Raw genomic sequence first — 26,418 nt, 5'->3', positions numbered from 1 at the left:
GGTAGATGATCTGTGCCTTTCAGCCTTTGTGCTAAAACTTATACTCTAGCTTCCCAAAAGGAATCTACACAGCTAGGAATGATACCATTTGAAGAACCCATCTTTGTACTTAAGTAATTGGGACTTGGTGACTCTCTTATGTTATACCTAATATCTAAGTTTTGTCTATAGAAGATTATCTGTCCTTGCAAGAATCTAGACTTTGTTGGATTCATTTTCAGAATTATACTCTTCCCTATCAATTTCATTTATTAAGATTCTTCTGCATTAATTTTATTAATGTTTTGTTGATCCCAAGTATCCAACTTTACAAACAAGCGGCTTATCTTTGCTACACTCAGCATTTGCTTGAACCTAAACTATTTTAATCTGGGCAGGCTAGAAATTGGATATACCATGTTTCTAAAAGGCACTGAGAGGAAAACCCACTTACTTATAGTAAATCAAAGATGTTAAGAGCTTAACTAGTGCTCGCTCAGCATCACCTGAAACCCTCCTAAAGATGCAGGGGAGCTGACTGCTCTGGACAGAGTCAGAAACTCTGTGGCTGAAACAAGCCCTTCAGTTCTCATGCCCACTCAAGTTTGAGAGTAATTGATATAGATGAAGTTTCACTCTCCCACTAGAACAGGTTTACAGCTAAAATGTTGGGAAATCTTGCTCTTCACCTGGCAGCTTAAATTTACAACTGCTCCCTCTCTGCCTGAGTTCTGTTAGACTGTAATCACTTGAATGGTTTAATTGAAAAATCACTTATGTTTGTAGCTGAAATGAAAAATATTTAAATAATTGCTTTTTATTAGAATTATGTATGTTGAAATTAATTGGTTTTATCTGTATTCTCTAAAGATATTTATAAAAATTCATCTAACAGTAGCTATTCAGAATAATGTGAAATGTTTTACACCAAATCTTGTTCTGTATAATGGCTAATCAAAGAATATTTAAGGTTACTGCATGGATTTCTTGGCTCAATATTCAAAAATAGACATTTTTAGATATTAATGTTTAATGTGTTGACATCTTAAAGTTGATTTTATGTAACCTTAAGTACTTGCAACTCCTAAAACCACCAAAGATGCAAAAGCAACATGGAATAATGCTGGATCTTTCTTTTCCTCCTATAGATTTGCTGAAATAAAGGTTGTTTGAAATTGATATATCTTTGTGGAATATTAGCAATGTAGATACTGTAATATTTAAGAAAAAGAACTACAAGTTTTTTTTTAGTGAACATATATCACTGAAAAAGAAAAACCAGAAGTTGTTTTTTCCATGTTTCTTTTTAGATAACCAACAAGAAAAGTGCTCAACAGTCTTCACTGATGGACCTGGATGGTTCCTACCTGAGTGTAGCCAAACCACAAACCTACTGTCAGAGCAAGGCAAGGCCTAAGACAGCAAACCAGGACTCAGTTTCCGAATCCCTTGCAGCACTGAGGAATAATCCGTTTAAACCAGTAACACTTCATCATCACAAAGAGGGTTTAGAGAGGGTGTCATCAGAAACCAGAACAGGTAATTTTGAATCTCTAGGGAGGAAACAAGTAGATGCAGCCCCAATAGAGAAAGTCCTACCTTCAGAAGACTTGAAGATAAAGGAATATCCACACCTTTCACGTACTCCATTAAGTCAGTACTGTGGTCATAAATGCTCTGAAAGTGAAGACTATGTTCATGAGAACTATCAGCCTGCAAACATGGCCCCTCAGTATTGTAAGACACATATGGAATCATGTCATTGTGGGCTTTCCTGGGCATCTCTCATGCATGGTAGAGTGACATTGCAACCCAGTGAAGCTGATGTAAAAAAGCAACTCTCAGAAGACCGAAGGCAACAGTTGATGCTTCAGAAAATGGAACTAGAAATTGAAAAGGAACGCCTTCAGCATCTTCTGGCTCAACAAGAGACAAAGCTTCTCCTCAAACAGCAACAGCTGCACCAGTCCCGACTAGATTACAATTGGTGAGTCCTACCTCTTCTTTCTGCACTGTATGTAGGTTGGAGAATAGTTTCAAACACTTGGTTTTTATGAACCTCAGTTCACAGAAGTTCTTCAGTATCTTGGCTTGTTGGAGTGCACACCAACTATGACTACAAGTAAATTGCTGTTTTATACAGACTGTATGCATACAAGTATGTACATGGTGCTTGTGCCTTTAAGGACACATGTGGAGGCCAGACGAGGACTTCAGGTGTCTTCATCTCTACTTTACTTCCTTTAGACAGAGTCTCTACTCAATCAGAAGCTCACCATTTCTGCTAGGCTGGATAGCCACTGAATTCTGGGCTCCACCTGCCTAACCACCCCCAGTGCTAGGGTTACAAGCATACACAATGATGCCTCTCTAGGGATGTGAACTCAAGTCCTCTTCCTTGTACAGCAAGTTCTTTACCCACTGAACTATCTCTGAAGTTTCAGTGGTGACTTTTCTCAGACTTCAAAGCTATCTGCTTTGTCACTATAGAAAGTTAATCTCTAAGTTAAGTCCTATTATTTCAGAGTGTACAATCAGGTTGTAAAGCAGTGTGATTTGTTGTCATCATGTCTTTCTGCCATCATAGAAAATGTTTTATAGCGTGTGGTAATGTGGTAAGGACATTTATACAAGTGTATATGTGTTGGTCATATTTGCTCTGTATCTTCCTTTTTATTATTTATTTTTATTGGAGCTGGGGCTCAATCCCAGGACCTTGTTCATGCTATGCTAGTGTTCTACCATTGAGATATATACTCACCCCCATTTTCTTCCCTTAATAATTATCTCCTTAGAATATGGTTTCAAAAGCTGGATTGCTATTTTGATGTTACCTACTATTCAGTGTGGTTTTTTTTACTCAGATTCATAAAGTTTATTGTTTAATTTAAGAACATTATTTATTTACTATAGTAAATCAGAGTGTTTATTTAAAATCCTAAAATGTGTCATTTATATTCTTTGAAAACCAATGAATTACAGATTTTCCAAGGAAAAAGCTTCTGTCTCCTGCCTTGTTGCCATCTCCATCTATAGATTCTTATTAGATGCACTCATCTTTTTATAATTCTAGCTTACAAAAAGACCGAAGAAATAGGACTTTTGAGGAAAATTTGTGTGTATATTTTTAATGATATTTTTACACATATTCATAGTTACTTTATTTTGAAGCAATTATAGGTTCATGAGTCATTTTAAAAATATTACAGAGATATTCCATATGAGCTTCTCCAATGACTACATGTTACATAACTAAACTGGTGAGTTATCATCAGTACAGTATATATGATTATCTGCTGCCATTTTATTGATATCACCACCACAATAAAAAGACAGAGCTGTTTGTCACTACAAAGATTGCTGCAAGCCGGGCAGTGGTGGCGCATGCCTTTAATCCCAGCACATGGGAGGCAGAGGCAAGTGGATCTTTGTGAGTTCGAGACCAGCCTGGTCTACAAGAGCTAGTTCCAGGACAGGCTCCAAAGCTACAGAGAAACTCTGTCTCGAAAAACCAAAAAAAAAAAAAAGATTGCTGCATTTACAGAATTGATAAGCATTTTCTGATAGCACATTTTGAGCCCACCCATGTTCTTCTCTCAGATTTCATAGACATAAATCTAGATTGTTGTTGTTGTTGTTGCTAAGGTCCCTGGGATCTGATCCTGGGAGCTACTGCTGCTTCTGTTTGCACTGTGTTGTTTCTCTTGTGCTGCGGTCGAGTGTCCGGCTCTCCTCTCTGCCCTCTTAGTTGATCATCGACATTAATCTAGTGAGGTTTGTTTTCTTTCCATTGTACTGATGATATTCTTTTACTTATCTCAGGTGAGCATGTTTCCAAAGTACAGTTTCTGTTTGGTTTTTACTTATGTCTTCTGTTTCTTTTTATAGATTTTCTGTCTTTCAGTTTTCTTCAAGGATATTCAGAAGTATTCTTTGAGGCATTTTTGTAATGCTTTCTCTTTATTCTCATTAAGTATTTCTTTTTTATTTCTTTCTTTATCTTTATTATTTAATTAAAAATTTCCACCTCCTCCCCTCCTCCCATTTCCCTCCCACTGCCCCCCTCCCCCTCCCCCTTGCCCTCCCTCTCCAGTCCAAAGAGCAGTCAGGATTCCCCGTTCTGTGGGAAGTCCAAGGTCGCCCCCCCCCCATTCAGGACTAGCAAGGTGAGCATCCAAACAGACTAGGCACCCACAAAATCATTAAGTATTTCTACCATTTTTTTTTATTCTTGATGTGATGACTGGTTTTCAGCTTTGTTCTGGGTATTTAGTTTGTAGCCTTAGTCACTGGGTGTTGCTTAGATATTCTTCTGTAGTATCCCTTCTCTAACATTGGTGAGGCAGAGGGCTTGACTGCCTCATGAAAGCCCAGAGAAAATGAAAGTCTGGCTTCTACTCAGCCTTTGCTGGTAGGAACAGGGCAAGTGAGGCCACCCATGTGCCACTGGGGTTGATTAGAGTAGAACAATAGAGTAGGTTTACTGTTTAAAAGCTTTCTACTTCTTTGACTATATAGCTGACCCCCTTCCATGCTTTTGAAGTTTCTAGGCCACCAGTATTCTACGTGTACAGACAAAACCAAAGTCATTGAAAAGTGCATCCTTCCTTGGGACCCAGCCTACTAATTGCCCACCTTTCTGTCATTGTTTGCTTTAAAGTCAGCCAGGGAGGCTCATAGGCTTCATAACTGAACGGTACTGTTGGTTGTCTCTTCGCTTTTGAAGCTTGCTGGAAATTTATCAGGGAAGGGGCATTCAGGTCAACGCCAGCTGAAGGGCCTCTGGGCCCTATTAGGAACTTAACTTGTGCCTCTAGGGGTCAATCAAGGGCAACAGCAGTGGACTCTGTTTTTGGAGTCTTTTAGACAGCCCTGATTAACAACTCAAAAGATGGCTTCTCACCTTTCATTTCTTAAACTCTAAAAATTTCTGTCTTCTGGAAAATTCTACAGAAATAGTTTGCACTTCCTCTCATTCTCTCTATCCTAATTTTCTTTTTAACCTAACTATTGGGTCCAAGGTTTATGCAGTGATGGGGAGATAGACCACCAAAGTCTATTAAACCAGAATCAAGCTTTATTACAGAAAAAGAAGAAAAAAAAACACTATGGGGCACACAAAGCTTATCAGCTATAGCTGTGACAACAGCCAGAGATCAGCTTCTGAAATTTTGGCAGTGAGTATTCGTTTTGGAGCTTCTCTTATAGTAAAATCAAGCACCAGGTGTGGGTCAAAGAACTTTTGCAACCTTGAGGTCAAGCTTAAAGTCACAACATTTTAAGTTTTACAACTTTTGGTTATAGGACAATAGGATGTTAACTTATGATGTTTGCAAAAGCCTGTGGCTGACACAGCTGCTTTTCACTGTCCCTGAAAGAATGTAAGGCAGAGAGTAGAGTCACATAGGGGACAGTTAAAAATTAAGGAAATACAAGCAGAGGATCCCATAGAGGCAATAGTTAGAAGCTAAGCTTTGTCTGCAGTACCTGCCTAGCTAGGGAGCTGGGAGGCAGGAGACAATTGTTAAAAGTTTTCCTCTGTACACAGTGGATGCCAGGATGTCTGCTGTTAAGGCAGAAAGTGTTTTTTCTAAAGGCTAACAGCAGCTGCCACCTTTATATATTTTTTTCTTCCAAAATGTGTTTGGGCTTACAATTTTATATTTCCATTTTCCTGGATGGGGGCCTTTATTTCTATATTCTATTCCTGAACTCTTCACTGACTTTATTTCCTGTATTCAGAATTATTGTCCTCAAATTATCATGTGATTTAGTCAGTTCCCTTGCATGGATGAGTATTACTCTGTGTAGTTGCTAATTGCAGTCTTTGAAAGTCCTCAGTGTTTTACACTAGGGTGTTTTCAGTCTTGTTGATCAGGACTTGTAAATATGTACAAATCATGAAACAGTGCCCAGTCACAGTACTGTCCATCTTCAGACCTGATCATGCTGGTTTCTGGTGCCTTAGGCATCTCTTAAAGGTCTTTGTGGTTCTGTGAGTCTTGGCCATCACAATTCTGCCATTTCATGTGTTGTTTGTAGCTCTGATCATAAAATAAAATTCCCCCAGGTCAAGAAGTTAGAAGCTTCTAATGAGGTTCCCAGATAAACTTAAGATACTGAAATAGAAGCTTTCTGAGACAGATTCTGCCTCTGTGGCCCAAGCTAACCAAACATGTGTTTTCTCCTGCCTCCTCCCAAGTGCTAAGATTAGTTTTCATCACACCTGCCTGCAGACACTTTTAACTAGAGGAGGTTCTCTCCTCCTGCTCTTCTGCCATGGAAATCATCCGATCTATCATGGTCAGCTGGGCTTGGGTTTAGTCATTGTCACAATTCTCATTTCTAAACTGAAAGTTGGCCTACTCTCTGTCCTGCATTTTAGAGTCAGGCAATTTTATCACTTAGGAGTTATCTGAAAGTCTGCCCAATAGTGATGTAAACCAAAAATTTCTGTGGCAAATGAACCCTCCTAACAGTGCCTTTATTTTACCACTCTGTATTTTAAAACCTGGTTAAAAAATTAGTTTCAGATTAGATGCTGCCAATCCTTCTAGTTTGCAAAACTTGCTATGACTTGCAGTTGATGTGGGAGTGTCATATCAATCTGTTGATTTCATTGGCTGAGCAATAAAGAAACTGCTTGGCTGGCCCTCATAGATTAAAGCATAGATGGGAGGAGAAAACAGAATAGGATGCTGGGCGGAAGAGGAAGTGAGGTCAGACTCTGCTCTGCTCCCAGAGACTCGACAGCTCTGCTCTGGAGCAGAGACACCAGGATGGACATAGGCTAGAATCTTCCCGGTAAGCGCACCTTGGGGTGCTTACACACATCATTAGAAATGGGCTAGTCCAGGTGCGAGAATTGGCCTGTAAGGGCTAGAGTTCATGGGCCAAGCAGTTCTTAAATGAATACAGTTTGTGTGTTGTTATTTCGGGCATGAGCTAGCCAAGCGGCCGGGGTGTTGGGGACGCAGCCCCGTCGCCGCTCCTATTTCAACACCTGTCTACCCATTTGCTCAGTTTCCCAAGAAATGCTTTTTTTGAAAATTTGTCTTAGTGCACCTCTTTCCATACACCACTCATAGCTCTTTCTCAAGCTATGCTTTCTCCTCTGGTTTAAATGTTTGCTTTCCTTTTCCAATTATCTATGCCTTACCTAATTTTAGGTCTAGTTTCTTTGTCCCTAGCTCTTTAGGTTTTAGGATATATACAAAGGAGAATCATAATATATTTTATCTACTGTAGTCTATAACTCAGCTCGATTTTCATTGTTTTAGCAAAGTTTTTGTTATTTCTGCCCAAAACTATGTGGAAGGTATACCTAGATGACTAAAACCTGGCCTCTTTCAGTGTGTTATGCAGTCTCATATACTAATTTATATATAATATGAACAATTATATATCTTTACTGAATTTGTAATTTAAGTGGTCAGGTAACTCACTTCAATTAGCAATAAATTAATACTGGCTATGTACATGGCATTATTTATGGTGCTTAGGATATTTAGGAAATGTATAGAAATACAATCTATAATTGAATACTAAATGAGTAGCATATAATTAAAGTAGTTAAAGTAGTTCAGAGAACTACTTTAAAGTCTCAGAGATGAGACTTTCCCATTTAAGTGAATTTGGGAAAACATTAATGTAGTACCCAAGTCGCTGGGACCCCAAAAAGACCAATAGAGACAGACTCATCAAAATGCAAAAGCAATTTAATTATGCAAATCGTGATTTGGACCTCTTCTTGCACACCAATGCAGTGGGAGCCAGAGGAGGTATCCCACACGCCACTCTTCCTAGGCAGGGTTTATAAGGGGAAAAAACCCCCACAAATCTATTGTTTTGGGCATAAGGGGTACTGGTGACTCTCTGATTGGCTCCAGTCCAGGGGATTTTCCACTCTGCTGATATCAATCTTGAGCAGCTGGGCTCCAGTCTAGGGAACTTCCCGCTCTGCTGACAGCACCTTCAGCAGCTGGACTCCCGACTAGAGAACTTCGCATTCTGCTGACAGCCACCTTGGGGCCTAGTTCAAAATAGAGTTGGTTTTGTCCCTTCAGTTAACACTTACTTAATTCTGATTTATAATTGGTTCTGCCACCTTGAGATTACATACATAGTCAGTGCTTTCAGAAAGCCTTCCTTTGTGAGTCCTTTCTAAACTAGTTCAAGATTTATCCAGAATACAATTGATGGCAGTGCCCAGAACCACCATAAACTCCTTTGGGAGTAAGAATGCATTTGTAGTGAATAAACTCAAAGCTATTCATAAATATTGTCTTTGTCTTTCTCTTTTATACTGTATATACTGTATAACTAGCTAGGAGAACTGTACCACCTTTACCACTTAAAAGCGTTCCACCTTGGGTAAATTTTGTGCCTAGACCTGCCCCTCTTTCCTCTGTAAATACATATAATAAAGTTATTGCCTCTGGGGTATTCATGAGGATCAATATATGTATGTAATATTCCATAAGTGATTGCTACTGACTGCTATTATTACAGTTTTTCTTACTCTTTTCTCATAATTACCTGATTTTAGCATTTGACACTTGTGTTCATTTGCGTATCACTACAAAATAATAATACTGTAAATTCTTTGTTTATCACCATGTATAGTACAACTGAAAGAATGTCTTGTGATGGTGAAAATACCATGTTCATGGTTCTTTTACAAAACATTTCATAGTTTTATTTAATAGCTTTTGTTTGTTTTCTTGTTCTGTTTGTTTGGTTGCTTTGGTTTTTTCAATATAGGATTTCTCTGTGTAACAGTTATGGCTGTCATGGAATTTGTCTTGTAGATCAGGCTGGCCTCGAACACTTGCCTATGCCTAACACATGCTGGTACTAAAGGTGTGCACTACCTCCTCCTCGATTTTTTTTCATAGTTAAAGAATATACTTGTACATGTAATCAGAACTCATTTTCCAAAAAGCTGAAGGGATGCATATTAAGCACCACATGTTTGTTATCAGTGATTGATCTTTAAATTCTAGAAAGGGTTCGTACAGATATTTTCAACAGCCTTCCCTTCTCAGTACATGTGAGTATGGTCTTAATCTCAGTAGATGCCATGCATTCTGTCTTAGGTTTTCTATTGTGATAAAAACACTGTGGAAAAAAAAGCGAGTTGGAGAGGAAAGGGTTTATTTCCAGGTAATAGTCCATCACTGAGGGAAGTCAGGATAAGAATTAAGGAAGGAACCAAGGCAGAAGCTATGGAGGAACTCATTTTCTCCCTGTGGTTTGCTCAGCCTTCTTACAGCACCAAGGACCATCAGCACTGAAGGGAACTGAACCTTTTCATATCAATCATTAATCAAGAAAGTGCCCACAGGCCAATCTAGTTGGGGCCATTCTCAGTAGAGGTTCCCTTTTCACAAATGACTCTAGCTTATGTCAAGTTGACAAATGAAATTAACCAGGACACCTAGTTCTATTTTTGTCTGTGTCCTAAAGAAAATATATTGTCACTGATCTCCCAGCTCTTTGAAGTGTCACCACGAGAAGTTGGGTACCTCCTAAGTTTATGTTTTACAGATCAATAATACTTGAGAATTACAAAAGTCTTTATTTAGACCATGATGACTTAAATGGCTTCTATTTAAAGTGTTTCCTCAAAAGGCCCACATGGTGTAGGCTCAGTCATAAAGTCCAGTGTTCAGAGATGGAGCTTAAGGGATATGATTAGCTCATAAGGGCTCTGGTCTAATCAAATAATTGAGCCAATGAAATAATCCATTAACCCATCAATGAGTTGATCTTTTCTGTTAAAGCTATTGATAATTCACAATTTCCGGCATTATTATGACTTGGTAAAATCTACAAGACAGGCCTGTCCAATGTGTGTCTTTGATGGGTATTTCCCGTCCCTCTCTGCTTCCAGGCTGACAAGAGGTGAGCAGCTTTCTTCTGCTATGCTCTTCTGCCTCACCGCAGACCCACAGAAATAGAAACAGAAATACAAACCATGAGTCCAATAAATCTTTCCCCCATTAATTTATTTACTTGTGTATTTTGTAACAGTAATGAAAATTGTGGTAGTAATGTTGATTTTTAAGTTGACAGGATTGAGAATCACATAAAACAAGCCTCCAGGCTTGCCTGTAAAGGCCTATCCTGGTTAGGTTGGTTAAGGTAGGAAGACCTCACTCTAACTGTGGGTATATGTGGTTGTTTGAGCTCAGATCCTAGATTACATGAAAAGGGGAAGTCTAGCTGAAGTCTAGCATTTATCTCCTGCCTCCTAACCACAAATGCAGTGTGACCAGCTGCCTCAACCTCTTACTTTCAGGTCCTCCCCATTGTGATGGACTACATCATCAAACTGGGAACCAAATAAACTTTTTCTCCCTTAGATTTTTTGGTCTAACATTTTATCACAGCGACTGGAAAAGTAACTAAGAGCAAAGTAACTAACACAATGGGCAAAACACTCATTTACAGTCTTGAGTTTTAAAATCATGTTCTCACCAGCTCAGTCTTCCCACATGCTTCTATATGGAAAATCTAAGTCTTGTAAAGTGATGGGCCTACTTAATGTGTATTTAGGGTGTGTGTGTGTGTGTGTGTGTTGAGTCTGTCAGGTGCTTTGGGGTTAGACATTCTTAAATTTATTTTTACAGGTTAAGGACTCAAGCTCTATTTAAGTCTCGAGAACTGGTTGCTGAGAAAGAGTTTACTAAACCCCAAGAACTTGATCTCGATCTGAATGGTAGTGACTCTGGACCAAGGTAAACCTGAGGGTGGGGGATGTTGAAAATACTAAGGATATACATATTTAGAATGTGTTTGATAATCCGAAAATTGTTTTTACTTTTATCTTGATCATTAGCTTGTTTTCTTTTTCTTTTCTTTTTTTTTCATTCACACTCAGCAAGTACTTTTATTCACTGAGCCATCTCCTCAGTCCTTAAGTACGCTGGTTTTTTTTTTTATTATTAAAAATTTCCGCCTCCTCCCCGCCTCCCTTTTCCCTCCCCCTCTCCCCACTCCCCATGCCCCACTCCCTTCCCCCTCCCTCTCCAGTCCAAAGAGCAGTGATAGTTCCCTGCCCTGTGGAAAGTCCAAGATCCTCCCCCCTCCATCCAGGTCTAGTAAGGTGAGCATCCAAACAGCCTAGGTTCCCACAAAGCAGGTACGTGCAGTAGGATCAAAACTCAGTGCCATTGTCCTTGGCTTCTCAGCAGCCCTCATTGTCCGCCATGTTCAGAGAGTCCAGTTTTATCCCATGCTTTTTCAGTCCCAGTCCAGCTGGCCTTGGTGAGCTCAGCCCTACCGTCTCCGTGGGTGGGTGCACCCCTCGAGGTCTTGACTTCTTTGCTCATATTTTCCCTCCTTCTGCTCCTCATTGGGACCTTGGGAGCTCAGTCCGGTGCTCCAGTGTGGGTCTCTGTCTCTATCTCCATCCATCGCCAGATGAAGGTTCTATGGTGATATGCAAGATATTCATCAGTATTGCTATAGGATCGGGCCATTTCAGGTTCTCTCCCCTCAGCTTCCCAAGGACCTAGTTGGGGACATTTCTCAGGACCCCTGGGAATCCCTCTAGAGTCAAGGTTCTTGCCAACCCTAAAATGGCTCCCTTAATTAAGATATTTTTTTAACAGTTGATAATTATGGTATTTTTGAGGCACAGTCTCAACTGGCTCAGGCTGGTCTTGAACTCATTATCTGACCAAGATTGGCCTTGATCCTCCTACCTCTACTGAGACATACAGGTCATGGTTGTGAGCTACTTGCTTGGTTTTTATTACTATTTTTGATCACATAAAACTGCATAAATACATTCTCATTGTGAAATTTTTTAAAGTTTTAAAAGAATAAAAATCATTCACAATCCTACTTCTCAGAAACAATCTTTAAGCCATTTTATTCCTAATTATTGTATTCTATATTGAGTAATAAAGATTATGCTTATGCAGAATTTTATTTCCTGGCCCTTTTCTGAAATCATTTAATACTGTGTAAAACTGTGTTAGTTTAGTCAGCAAATATTTATTGTGTAGCTACTGTGTGCTTCAATATTTCTGTATTAACCTGTGCTACATTTACTGCCATTTTAAAATCGATGCAGTTTGAACACTGATCTTTTTGTTATTCATTCTCTATGAAAAGTATCTTGACCTTGTCTTTCTGTGAATTATTGTAACATTAGTGCTACTGTACATGAGTTAGCTTTTTAAACACCTATTTTTGTACCAAGTGAACAGTGTGCTTCTACAGTTGGGAAACTTGCTTCCGTCCAAAGAAATGTACTTTTTGCAGTCTATTGAGTCTATTCTTGTGTGGTCTCTTCCTGGAACTTGAAATTCAGGTGATGAATTTCTTAGAGCATCTTTCCTTGCTTCTTTTTCCTCCTCTCCTATTTTTACTATTCGTCTTTATCTTTCCCTCTAGCCCATAAGAATCTTGCTGAATTTTATCTTTCAGTGTTTGTGTTCAATTTTATTATTGCTGTAATTTTTAATGTCAAAGAACCACTGTTCTTCAAATGTGCCTTTAAAAAATATTCGCCCATTCTTGTTCTATATGTGTCATATTTCTCATAACTCTGGAGATGTTTTGTAGTAGGATTTGAAGCTGCTTCTGTTCCTGGTACTTTATTCTTTTTCTAACAAGTTCAAGTTTGTTTTGTCCACAGATGTCTAGTAAGCCACTGCTATTTCTAAGCAAAAGAGGTAAAGAACTATGAAAAGTTTTGGTGTGTGTCAGCAAAGTTTGTCAACTCCTGGGTTCCCTATGGTTAGGTTAGAGCCATGAGGACTTCTGTTTCTGCCCATAAGTCTTTTTTTTCTCATAGGTAGTAAGTTCTCCTAAGGATAAATTGTATGACTTGCTGGGAAAATTGGATGTGACCATTTTATGAGCTAGGCTGCTCTTAGTCAGGTTTTCATTGCTATAACAAATGCATTTAAAAAAAAACTCAAAAGATGAAAAGATCATTTTTATTTGAGAGATTTCAGTCTGTGATGAGTTAGCCTATTGTTTCTGAGTCTGTGGTGAGGCAGAGTATCATGGTAGAGAACACTTGGAAGAACAACGTTGTTTACCTCATGGTAGCAAGGAAACAGAGAAAAAGAGCCAGGATTCCTATCCCATTCAAGAGTATGTCCTCCAGTTGTATGACAGTTGCAGACTGTAGGGCCACTGGCAATGAGACCAGAATTTATCCTTACTGCTTGTACTGGCTTTTTGGGACCCATTCTCTTTGGAGGGATACTTTGCTCAGCGTAGATATAATGGGGAGGGTCTTGGTCCTGCCTCAAAGGGAAGTGCTAGACTTTTTGACTCCCCACTGGGAAGCCTTTGTTAGGTTGGGAGGTAGGTCCCAGTCCCTTGCATCTATTCCAGCCCCCAGGCCTGGTCTGGACTTCAAATCCCAGCAGGCCAGTGGGGTCAGGACCACTCCCCAGGGTACTTAAGTGATTCCCCCAAAAGAACACCTGGTCTCCCTTTCTTCCTCCTGGGGGTCGTGTTCCTGTGGCTTCCCAGTTTCCCCCTCAGGGTCACCGAAATCGCAGATCTCCCATTAAACCTGGATATTTCTTAATTTGGCTCGTTTTGATTTGGCTTGATTGGGAATTTTTGTGTCGTCAGGGAGCTAATATTAAAAAATATTCCTAACAGCGTTACCCACTCTGACTGAGCATGGGATGGGGCGGGGAGGTGGAGGGAGTGGGAAACATGATTGGTATGTAGAATGAGAAAAGATGGGGGTTTTAATAAATAAATAAATTTAAGAAGAAAAGAAAAAGAGTGTGTCCACAGTGTTGTGCTCATGGCTCATCTAAATGTACCACCAGCAACCAGTAAATCCCCCAGAACACTTAAGATCTGGATTATACCAGCTGGCAATGCGAGGAGCTCTGTGAAAGAAGAAGAGGCCCTTTAAACTATTTGTCTTTCTAGCCCTAACTGTGCTTCAGACTCCCAAGTCTAGGGTCATTCTTATGTATACATGTGCATGTGTTCATGTGTGGGAGTACATGCGAAGGCCAGAGGACTTCCTCAGGTGTCATCTACCTTGTTAATATAATATTTTTATTAACACTTTGAGAATGCCATGCAATGCATTTTAATCATATTCACCCTCCACTTCTCCCCCTAACGCCTTCCCGATCCATCTCCCATTTCCCTTGATTTTTGAGACCGCATCTCTCTGGCCTGGAACTTGACAAATAGGGTGGTCAGTGAGCCTCACCTATCTCCACTTCCCCAGTGCTGAAATTACAAGCGTTTGACACCTATGTGGGTATTGTCTTTTATTTGATTCTTTGTTTGTTTATGCTTTTTGTTTTTTACATGGGTGCTAAAGATCAAACCCAGCAATCACTGAACCATCTCCCACCAGCAGTCACTTTCCCACCTTTCTGAAGGCACAGCTCCCGTCTCCACCACTAGATGGAGACAGAGAGCCAAGGGCAGCTTGGCGTTCAGGCTCAGGCCACTTTCAGCCAGCTGATTTCTGGGGAGTCACATTTCTACAGATTTATGGGCTTCTATCCTTCTCATTCTTTTACTGTTCTTTAGGAAGGGACAGAGTTATGTTTTCAATCGAGTTAATTAGCTTTCTAATGTTGATTTTAATATTTAAGCAACACTTGGAAATTTAATAAAAAGAATCCTATGTAATTAGCAACTTTCTGTTAGCACTTTGTATTTCTTCTTTGTAGAATTTTCATTCCCTGATAGTTTTCTTTGTGGGGGCATTACCATTTTTAGTTGCTATGTAATTTTTTTTTTTTTTTGGAGGGAGGCACAGGGTCTCACTGTGTAGACTTGGCTGATCTGAAACTCACTGACTGTGGCTGACCTGGACACACAGAAGTATCCCTGCTTACGCCTCCTAAGAAATGACGTTAATGGTGTGAGCCACCATGCCAGCCTTTTTGCTACTTTTTAGTTTAAAATATTTTCCTATTAATACTATTTTATATATGTGTGTACATATATATATTACTTACATATGACATAAAAACGTTAAAAATGCTAGCAAGTCAAAGCAAGAAAATTAAATACACCTATAATCTCATCATATAGGTGTAATATGTAATTTCTACATCTGATAAATCAGTATGTTTTTAATAATATATTCATTTCATAATCTAGAAAACGTTCAAATCATAATCTTCAAATAGTTTAACCTTCATTAAAATTCAAAAATTAATACCCTTTTATCTTACAAATAATAAGATAGTCACTTGTAAAAAATAAAATGAGGCATATCTAAAAATATCCGTCTTCTTTTGTTCTGTATCTCATTCCCTATCCTATTTTGGTTGACTTAATTAATTGTTGGTACCTTGATATAAGTTCCTGAACCTCTCTTTATGCTTATAGACACAGCACGTGTGTATACTTCAGGTTAATCTGAACACATCAGCCTTCCCACTCCACATAGTACTTAATGATTATCAAGTTTTTAGATAGATAGTTGTAGTAATCTAATAATCTTCCCACATAGGGAGCTGGTGAGACAGCTCTGTGCACTACCAAGATTGATTAACTGAATTCTATCCCAGGGAATCTACATGGTGGAAGGACATCACCAATCCCTGAGCTTCTGTGTACTCACTGTGGCCTGCACACTCTTTCTAATTAAATAAGCACATAAACAAACATAAAGAAATACTTCTCCCCCAAAGAGGTTCATGCTCAAGATCATTGGAATGCCTGAATCTGTTGCTTCACATGGCAAAGAGACTTTGCAGGTATGATTAAACACTGACATAGGGCACTTACTTTGGATTCTTTTAATGGGCCCAGTCTAAATGCTGGAGCCCTTAAGTGTGGAAAATCTTTATGTGCTGGTCCAGACACATGGGGGGGGGAGGAAAATGGAGATTATAAATATGAAAGTGACTCCACCATCCTTTGCTGGCTTTCAAGATGGAGGAAGGCGAACACAGGCTAAGAAATTCAGGTAAAAGAATAAGAACAGATATCTGATAACCAGCAAGGCAGTAGCACCTTCAGTGAACAAAGGAACAGCCTGCTGATTGATACTAACTAGCCAAGTGAGTGAGATCCCATCAGACTTCTGAGTCACAAAACTATAAAATTCATCTTATTTAATCCAACTAATTTGTGGTAAGTTCTTAAATAATAAATAGAAAACTACTACAAATGCTAATTCATTATTTATTATAAGTGTATAACATTCCATAGTATATATGGGTAGCTTAACTAGTAAGTTTCTATCACCAAGTATTCAAGTTATTCCATATTCTTTAGTATTGCACACAATGATAAAGTAAGCATGATGGAACATATGTTCTTGTGTTCAGGTAATTTGTTTCTCATACAAAACAAATAGATTTGTTTTCATACAATATATTCTGATTATCATTTACCCTACCTCTACTCATCCCAGTTCCTTCCCAACTCCCCTTCCATTCAGATCTATTGTAATGAGATACAGAGAATATAAAATAAAAGTAAAAATAAATGAAATAGAGGTTAAAATAAAGCGTACAAAGATGGAAAATACACAGAGAATCTTGATACTGTATACTATTATGCTCTCTTTGAATTGTTTGAATGCTGAGGAAGGAGCAACAGCTGCCAAAAGATATTTGTTTATAAATGCTGCTGAACTAATCCATCGTAGAGATTTTGATGCCTTGACTTTGAAATTTGGATCTAAGGACATGATGCTTTCGAAAGGAGTTTCCTATTTTGTTTCACAGACGATGAGACCCTGTTCATTTCTTCTATTCCGATATGGTATGATGGACCATGCCATCCTGAACGGTTGCTGTGAATACCTTCAGAAAATTGCTTCGCTCAACTGCCAACTGAGATGACCCTGGCACACAGGTTATACCATGAAAGACCTAAGTAACGAAGCCCCCATTCAGCAGGAAGCAGTTTGGAGAGAAAAAACTGCGCCCATATTCCCAAATATTGTTTATAAATGTTCTTTTACATTTAAAGGGGGATATGATATAGATATGAATAGTTTGCATTAGTATAGGTTTTGCTTTATTGATAGATTTAAGGTCAGTTTTGTTATATGTATATGTATTTCTGATCTTTATTAAGGTATTGTGATTGTGTAGTTCACTTAAAAATGTAATGTATATAGGTTGTTAATGGATAATCATTAATAATAGTCAAGTTTGTAGTCATGTTAGTTAAGATTTTCTAGATGTGCATAGATATATTTTAGATAGGCATTCTTCATATTTTTTCAAAGATTATAGAATATGGCATTTTAAATGTTTTAATAACTTAGGACTTTTTATGACCATGAGACACTCTGCTCCTGGCAGCACCAATCTACTTCGAGAGGAAGATGGGCATTGAAGAGGATCCTTATGGAGTTTATAGCCATTTGGGCAAGAAACTGCTCTTGCCTGGACTATTGCATAAACTGGACACAGAGAACCCGCAGAGAGAGGACTGCTGAACTTGTCTAAAGATGAGATGACCTTTTGGGGTTCCTGATTCATGAAAGAGTCTGCAAGACATTCTTCAGGACAAGCAGATAGTGACTGCCTTTGAAATTTCCTGCTTTGTGGAAATGTCTGCTGGAAACTATGGGCCTGTAGGCCGAAGATGGATGCCCCAACGGTACAGAGAAACTTTGGGTGACTGTCCAGGCAGCGAGATGTCTCTGTCATTTATAGAGTTTTTGATTTCTTGTTTGCTTAGGTAATAGTATATCTTTCTGGAGTCTTTGATGGAGTTAAAGAATAGTTAGTTATAGTTTTCCTTAGTTATGATATAGATTATTGTAATTTTTACTTGATAACTGTTTTGTTATATGTAATTTTGCTATGTTAAAGTTAAAGCCTTTTTTTTGTTTAAACAGAAAAAGGGGAAGTGATGTGGGAGTGTCATATATCAATCTGTTGATTTCATTGGTTAAGCAATAAAGGAACTCCTTGGCCCTGATAGGTTAAAAGATAGATGGGAGGAGGAAACAGAATAGAATTCTGGGCGGAAGAGGAAGTGAGGTCAGACTCTGCTCTGCTCCCGGAGAGAGACCATGCTCAGCTCTCCCGAGCAGAGACATCAGGATGGACGGAGGCTAGACTCTTCCCGGTAAGCGCACTTTGGGGTGCTTACACACATCATTAGAAATGGGCTAGTCCAGATGCGAGAATTAGCCTGTAAGGGCTAGAGTTCATGGGCCGAGCAGTTCTTAAATGAATACAGTTTGTGTGCTGTTATTTCGGGCATGAGCTAGCTAAGCGGCTGGGGTGTTGGGGACGCAGCCCCGCCGCTCTTATTTCAACACCTCAGTTAATATAATGAGACAAAGAACCTTTAAAGCTGCTTTTGTGTTGGTCATCTACTGTTGGGCATAGGCCTACCCTTAAGAATGGTTTATTTTCCCAGTGATACGCCCTTGGAGAAAAATAATTTTTCATATGCAAGTGGCTATCAATTGGGGATAGCATCTGAGTTAAGAATGGATAAAGTGTCCATATTTCCAGCTCCAGGGACCTGGTCCAGTGCAGACCCTCTGAGAGTTCATGTGTGTGCCAGCTCTCTTGTGTCTAGAAGGCCTCGATACCTTGATGTCCATTCCTTCTGACTTTTTAACTCTTTCTGCCTCCTCTTCCACGAGTTCCCTGAGCTCTGAAGGGAGGGAGTTGATGGAAATATCCCTAACAGGGTTGAGTAGTCCAAGGTTTCACTCACTGCAAATTGTCTGTCTGTGGTCTCTCTATTTGTTCCCATCTGCTGCAGGAGGAAGTTTCTCTGATGATGGCTGAGCAAGACACACATCTATGGGTATAGCAGAGTATCATTAGCAATCATTTGATTGCTACATTGCTTTAACAGAACAGTACTATCTATATTTCCCACAGGTCTCTAACCTCTCAGTCTCAGGTTCTTGACTACCCTAGCAGTGTCTGGTATCATCCATCTCATGGAGTGGGCATTAAATCAAATCAGATATTGGTTACACAAAAAGGAAAGGAAGAAGTCAAAATATTTTTATTTGCAGATGATAAAATAGTATACATAAATGACCCTAAAATTCCACCAGGAAACTACAACATCTGATAAACACATTCAGCAAAGTAGGTGTATACAAATTAACACACAAAAATCAACAGCCTTCCTATATACAAATGACAAACAGACCGAGAAAGGAATCAGGGAAACAACACCTTTCACGATAACCTCAAATATATAGAAAATACCTTTGGGTTAGCTCTAACTAAGCAAGTGGGAGACTTGAGTGATGTGAAACTTTAAGACATCGAAGAAAGAAATTGAGGAATATATCAGAAGATGGATCAGTAGGATTAATATAGTAAAAATGCCATCTTACCAAAGCAGTCTCCAAATTCAGTATTCTGGTATGTTTTTAAAAGATAGACTACTCCAAAATAAAGTTGGTGGGCCAGAAGTTATTTTTATGAGATACTTTGAGTAATTTATTATGGTAAATTATACTTGACAGATTGTTACAGTTTAAATCTGAAATGAACCCCCACCCAGAGACTTGTGCTTTGAACCCTGGTTCTCCCAGCACTATTTCGGTAGGCTTTAGAAATGGGGCCACATATCAGAAGTAAGGGCTCTCTGAAAGACATACCCACCCTCTGCTTCCTGTAGCGTCTGCTCTGATGTGAATGAGCTCCTGCGCACATTCCAGCATCCATGAACTGAACTGAGACTGAGCAGAGTAAACCTTTGTCCTTTAAGGTGTTTCCGTCAGATACTGCAGTCATACCATAGATAACTGGTTCAGCCATGCTGATTCACTCCTGGAAGTTTGTACCTGTTCAGATTCCTGTTTTGGATTTCAGAAAGCTTTCCTGGCTGGTGGTCAGGTGTGTATAGAGAATGCTGTGAAGATTGGTGCTCCCGTGAAGAGATGGGCCTGCTTTAACAAGGTTTCCAGGCATTATGCTGTGTATGCTCTAAACCTCAAACTTTGAGAATAATAAGATTATACACTGCTTCCAGAAAACTTTTTTAGTATGCCTATGATGATGAAAACATGGACTTTGGAAATATTGTTATCTAAGAAATGGAAGCAGTGTCAGTCATTGCTTTGACAGTGTGAGAGTTGGTGGGAAGCCAAGAATTCTCACCCAGTAGCTCTTAAATTTTTTAAATATAAAATGAAATTTAAAAAGGAAAGGACAGTAATTCTGACTAAGTTGGTAACGGAAATGGTAGAGGTGGATCAGTCAAGAGTTCTCTACTGCCTTGAATAGCCTGCATTGTTGGAGCTAGAATGCCTGCTGTTTTAGAAGACTAATCACAAACCATTAGAAGAATGACCTTCTTTCTACCTCACCAAGCTCTTTGATGTTAATAGGAGAACTCCCTAGATAAAATTTAATTGTGAGCTAAATTTTGTTTATTTGGAAATTTAAATTATCTGAGTATTAAAAGTACTCTGTGTATTTAAAATATCAAACTGACTCAAGTGAGGCATTAAGAATTTGGAAGTAAAATAAATGAGATAATGAGAAAGTTAAAAAACATATTTTTTTATAATTAACAGCTCATTTTGAGTTAATTATATACAATTACCAAAATCTAATTGCAATTTATTTTCTATTATCTGTGGGAAGAATCACAGACAAGGGAGCTTCCATTGCAGCCTTCCTGCATAAATGCTATAGAGTGAAAATAAATAATATGCAAAGGCTTAATGACAAATGATCAAATCATAGGGCACAGCTGAGCCAAGCCCTTGGAAAGTAATTATCACAGAAAGATGGAACTGACTGAATTCACCAGAATCTTTGACTATTTACAGACCCTTTTTATTATTTAATTCCTTGGATGTTTGCTTATTTACTGAACAAAGGTGACTTTTATAAAGTAGCCACTTTTCTAATTAAGCAGACTTCTAAACTTCTCACCATTTTTGTGCTTTCATATAATGCTAGACACTTTATTAACCACACTTTATTACCCTTACCCATTTATTCAACCAAACAGTTTATTAAATACTTACTTTTAAAAATAAGTAGGGGCTGGGAATGTGGCTCAACAGTAGACCATTTGTCTAGTGTGCTGAGATTCTGGGTTGGATCCCCAGCAGCTAAATAAATAGACGTCAGTTTTGCTGAGTGTGCCAAAAGTGTAGGGGAGCTATTACCTTAAGGAGTTCTAGGGAGAGTAAGAACTGAGTGTGGTGCAGACATGAACGACAAGAAAGGCTAAGCGTTTTCTCTAGATCTATTTCTGTCATTTGGGGTGAGGGTGGTAGATAAAATATAGTCGGAGCTGAAAGTGTAGGATTTAATGTGAAGCTTCACAGCTTCTGTTCCTACTGCACGTAAGTGCATTGAGTTGTACAGACTCTGGGCCTCATTGTTTTTGGGTATGTGAATAATAGTTTTATTTATTTGTAGGATTTTCATAATAATTTTTTTAATAAAATAGTTTCTTAAAGTACAAGAACTTTTTAAATTATTAGTTGTAATTAAGTTTTGTAATAAAATGTTTTTTTTCCAAAAAAAGAGAAGGCAAATGTCTAAGTTTTTAAGAAGCATAGGAAATAAAAGGTATCTATTTATAAATACAATTTGAGCAGAGTCTTGAAAGGTAAGGTAGTATTTGACAGTCCAGAAGTAGGGACATCCTCTTCTGCCAGTGGGAAGGAAGTGGGGAGACTCTTAGGGAAAGTAAGAAGTTGACACTTGTGTATGAAGACAGTGGCAGGAATGTTTCACTGCAAGTAGAAGATTAAGGGAAAAGTCTACTGAAGAGTCAAATGGTAGATTAGGTTAGATTTAAGAGGTTTTAAGTGTCAGGTTCCAAGTTTGGAACCTGAGTGATATGGAGGGAAAGACATCAGAAAAAGAGATTTGTGAAGAGCTGGCTGATTTGATTTTGAAGATCACCGGTGTAGTCGGGTGCTAGGTTTGCCATTTACTAATTAGCTGCAGCTTTAGAGATGCTGTGGTGCCCCCTAATCTCCCTGTGTCCCCGAACACTGACAAGGAAGTTTTCCCAACCTTCGAAGTTGGACTGTTCAGCAGGGAGGATTCTCAGGCTAAGCTCTCCAATAGATGACTAGGAAATGGATCAAAATATCTTCAAAAACACCAAAGTTAGGGATTTCAATTAGAAATCATGTGTTAGCGTTAGACCTAAAAGTACGGATGTTTATCTCTGAAAAAAGGGTTCGGGGGGAGGAGGAAAAAAAGAGAGAGGAGAGAGAGAAACCTTAGGAAATACCTACATGTGAGAATCCTAAGGACAAAGGGAGGGGGTGTTTATGTCAGAAGTTACAAGTTGACAGAGATCGTTGAGCCCACCTCCTATCTTTCTTTTCTCTTTCTCTCTTCTTTTTTCCTTCCTTATTTTTTTTAGTTGCCATCTACCTATTGGCCATTTGTAATATATTTTGAAAATGTCTGCTTGGTTAATTCCCATTTTTAATACCAGACTACTTGTGTTTTTGATTTTTTGCTGTTATTTTTTTTTAGTTTTTTATAATTCTGTATATTAATACTTTTCAGATATATAGTTTACAAATAGTTTTTCACTCTTCAACCTAGTGTTTGTTTCCTTTGCTATACAGTTTTTAGGTATCTCTTTTTTTCTTTGTTTTTTGAGACAGGGTTTCTCTGTAGCTTTGGAGCCTCTCCTGGAACTAGCTCTTATAGACCAGGCTGGCCTCTAACTCAAAGAGATCTGCTTCTGCTTCCCGAATGCTGGGATTAAAGATGTGTGCCACCACTGCCTGACTATCTTTTTTTTTTTAATTTCATGTACTCTTACAATGTGTCAAAAGATTAGTACACAGAACATTGTCCTAAGGGCTATGTTTCTATAGCATTTTCATTGTTGTGAGTCCTATATGTAGGTTTCAATCCATTCAGGACTGAGCTTGTAAGTGATTGGGGTGCCATTTGCCCATAACTGTTTATTGATAAAATTGTCTTTTCTCCAATATGCTATTTTATTTTTGTCAAAAATCAATTATCTGTAGATGTGTGGCGCTATTTGTGGGTACAATCTTCTGTTCCTTTGGTGTCTGTCTGTCTTCTTGGTTGACCCCATTCGTCTGTGTGACATAAAAGCTCATCTTGTAGAACTTAGGAATAGAATGATGGTTACCAGATGCTGGAGGCAGTGCTCTGGAGACCTGTTCTCATCTCTCAAATTGTTTTGAGCTATTTTAAAGGTTGTTTTCTCTGCAGTACTTTTTCCTAGTCCTACATTACAATTTTCAAATTTTCTGTACCTTTTTGATAGCTGTGTAATCATCAGTTAATCATTGAATACTTGAATTGTCCATCTATCCCACTAAATAACGTACACATAGGAAACTTCTTGTGCATGCTCATAGCTCCGTTTTCTTATAGTCACTGAATGGTGGAGGCACTGCAGATGTATGGCCAGTAAATGGTAAATAAAATGTCCTTTTCTACTATGGAATACTTGGCAGTAGAGAGGAGCAAGTTGTGGATGCACACACCTAAAGCATGGTTACTGTTGAACAAAATTTCCTGAGGAATCAGCTGCATAGATAAAAGTTGTAAGTCAGTGATGATCCACTTGGGAAGGGAAAATGTGAAATGGCTGCACATGGATGTCATGTTTCTTTGGGGTGTGTATAATAATGTAACATTAAGTTGTGATGACTATTGTACTGACCTGAACTCACTTTAAGCAACTAAAACATCTTTAAAACATGTTACGTTTTTAGTATTATTCAAAATTCTTTTTTATTTTTTATTACTTTATAAATAATACCAATCAAAATTCCCACTTCCTCCCCTCCTCCCGCTTCCCCCCCACTTCCCCACAATTCCTCCCTCACCCCCTCCAGTCCTAAGAGGAAAGCAAATTACAAGTCTTGACATAAATATTATATATTACTTTCTCAAGTTTAGAAGATAGAACTTTCTAACTGGCATGCACATTTACTTTCTTGATGTGTCCTTATATGAATTGGGGGTGAGATTATACATATAAGGGGAAACAATTCAGTCATTAGTATGTGTATATGATATCACAGTAGCTGTTTACCAAAACTTAACTGTGAGTCTCTATGCATGTGCGTGTGTATGTTTGTGTGTGTGTGTGTGTGCCTAGATTTATAAAAGCTGCTTAGGAGCAGTGATACCGTAGCAATAAATTTCTCTAGGATCCAAATCTTGGTTCCTAAAATCTCTAATAAAAGACTCTTTTTTCAATAAAGTTAATGCTCAGGATGACAAAATAAAATGAAGATACAGGTAACACCAGAGAGCAAGGAAGTTTGATCACCTTAAAGAGCAAAATTATTAGTATGACATCGAGTTAAAACTCAAAATATATATAAATACAAGAGAAAATATGTATTTTCACTGGAAATTCTTACTTATGTCCTTAAGTTCTTATCCCCAGGGGAATCCTCTTGAGCATAGGCGGCAGTTAACAACTCTCACAGCAGGAAGATGTGTGGAAAGCAGGAAATCTCGCAGACGCTCACCTAATCAAACTGCTCTGCTTGTTCTCACCAGCAATTCAGTCATGTTGGTATCATGTAACTGCTTTAGTGTGAGGAAGAACTTCACATCTATATTCTTGGTCTGGGCTTTATGTTGTGTCAGGATCTTGATATGTAGTCTAGGGTGGCCTTAAACCTCTTAGGCTGGACTTAAACTTAGGATCCGTTTGCCTCAGCCTCCAAGTGCTGGGTTATAGACATGCACTACCATGTCTGCTTCTCAATTTATTTTTTAATGCTCAGAACACTAACTGTGAGAAAACAAGAGAAGTATACAAATTGAGAGGCATTAGTTGTCTGGTGAGCACTTCTGCAGACTGGTTATATAAATCATGAATGAAGAAGGAAGGTTGACCATCTATAGCAGGCTAGAGGAAACTAAAGAGATATAATACCTAAACATGGTATCTACTAGATGACCACAAAGGAAGACATGCAATGACTGATGCAGTCCAGCTGTCTATAGAGTATAGTCAGTATTTATGTACCAATCTGTTTTCTTAATTTTTTGCTTTCTTGGTGCAGTAGATTTATATGATGTTTACATTAGGGACATCTGGTTGAAGCGGTATGGCAATTACCTATATTTTCTTTGGAAATGATGAGATGTTGACAGTTATTCTGAGGTGAAAGCTTTAATCTTAGGAGGGCATGGGAATAAATTTCCCCCACAACCCATGCACTGAGGAAGGAAGACTGTGAGTTTAAGGCCTGGGATACATAGAATAGGAAGTCCTTCTCAAAATATTGTTGAAATGATCTTCCTTTTTTAAGAAAATGAAATGTGTAAAGATGAAAAAAGGCAAATAAATTAGAGAAAGTATTGATTTCTTTTTCAAGTCAATCTTGATTTTATCTGTATCATTTGATATGTTTCTACTCTGTGTCATAGTATTAAAGTATTTAAATCATATGCATATATTATTTACTTGGGAGGCAGAGGCAGGCGGATCTCTGTGAGTTCGAGACCAGCCTGGTCTACAAGAGCTAGTTCCGGGACAGGCTCCAAAACCACAGAGAAACCCTGTCTCGAAAAACCAAAAAAAAAAAAAAAGACTTATTAGAGTTATTAACAGAATCTTAGTTCATTTCTTTAAGCTTTCTGACCTTGAAAGAAAATATAGCAGGAAGAAGATGCTGATTTCACAAAAGCATTTGAACAAGAATTCTAATAATATCTAAAGATGTGTATCTTTTCATAATACATTTAAGCTTCATCCTGGAATGCCCTAATATGACAGATTATTAAGCTGATTTTTCATAGATATCTTGATAATGCTTGGAAGGTTGAGGATGGCTATGTATCCACCTGCTTTTCCGTGCCTCCTTCTTCATCACAGCCAGTTATGGTTTTGTTAAGTGATTCATAGTGATATGTATTTTTAGAGTTTAGTGTTTGAGCTACCCGAATAATTTCAGTAGTATTTCGTCATCACATCAGATCTTCAAGTTAGTCTGTGTTATCTAATCCCTTTAATTATGAGCTATGAAAAGTAAAATCTATGTTTTAAAACAAATTATAGGGGATTGCAAAGACATTTAGTCATCTACTAAATCATAGTGTTGAGGGACAAGGCCCAGGAATGTGTGTTTAGATAGCACCCTGTGTTGACTGAGGTTTCTGTGTCCCACCCCGTTCCCGCAAACGTTAGGTCCCAAAGGAATCACACAGATTTCTACATTAATGATAAACTTATTGGCCCATTAGCTCAGGCTTCTTATTAACTCTTATAAGTTATATTAACCCATTATTCTTATCTATGTTAGCCACATGGCTTGGTACCTTTTTCAGCGGGGCAATCACATCTTCCTTCTTCCGTGTCTGGATAGGACTGGGGAGGAATGGGCTTCCTCCTTCCCAGAATTCTCCTGTTCTCCTAGACCTGCCTTTACTTCCTGTCTGCTTGTCCTGCCTATACTTCCTTCCTGGCTATTGGCCAATCAGCATTTATTTAAAACATAATTGACAGAATATAGACAATTGTCTCTCACCAACC

At 38.5% G+C, this 26,418-nt stretch overlaps 1 protein-coding gene across 7 annotated transcripts in view; it reads left to right on the top strand.

Annotated features, from left to right (window-relative positions):
- Positions 1-26,418, top strand: part of Kiaa1328 (KIAA1328 ortholog) — a 262,267-nt gene that overhangs the window by 158,041 nt on the left and 77,808 nt on the right. For 5 of the 7 annotated variants that reach the window (XM_050134871.1, XM_050134870.1, XM_050134869.1 and 2 more), the window contains 2 exons: positions 1,290-1,966; positions 10,614-10,721. In XM_050134871.1, the coding sequence (XP_049990828.1) occupies positions 1,290-1,966; positions 10,614-10,721 (785 nt within the window). The remainder of the gene's footprint in view (positions 1-1,289; positions 1,967-10,613; positions 10,722-26,418) is intronic. The other 2 variants (XM_050134867.1, XM_050134866.1) reach the window with 1 other exon arrangement.

Source organism: Alexandromys fortis, unplaced genomic scaffold (genome assembly GCF_014885135.2).
Source record: "Alexandromys fortis isolate MF-2015 unplaced genomic scaffold, M_Fortis_MF-2015_v1.1 scaffold_25, whole genome shotgun sequence".
Taxonomy (NCBI): Eukaryota; Metazoa; Chordata; class Mammalia; order Rodentia; family Cricetidae; genus Alexandromys; species Alexandromys fortis.
Note: the sequence above shows the minus strand (reverse complement) of the source record. Positions and strands in the feature narration are given on the sequence as shown.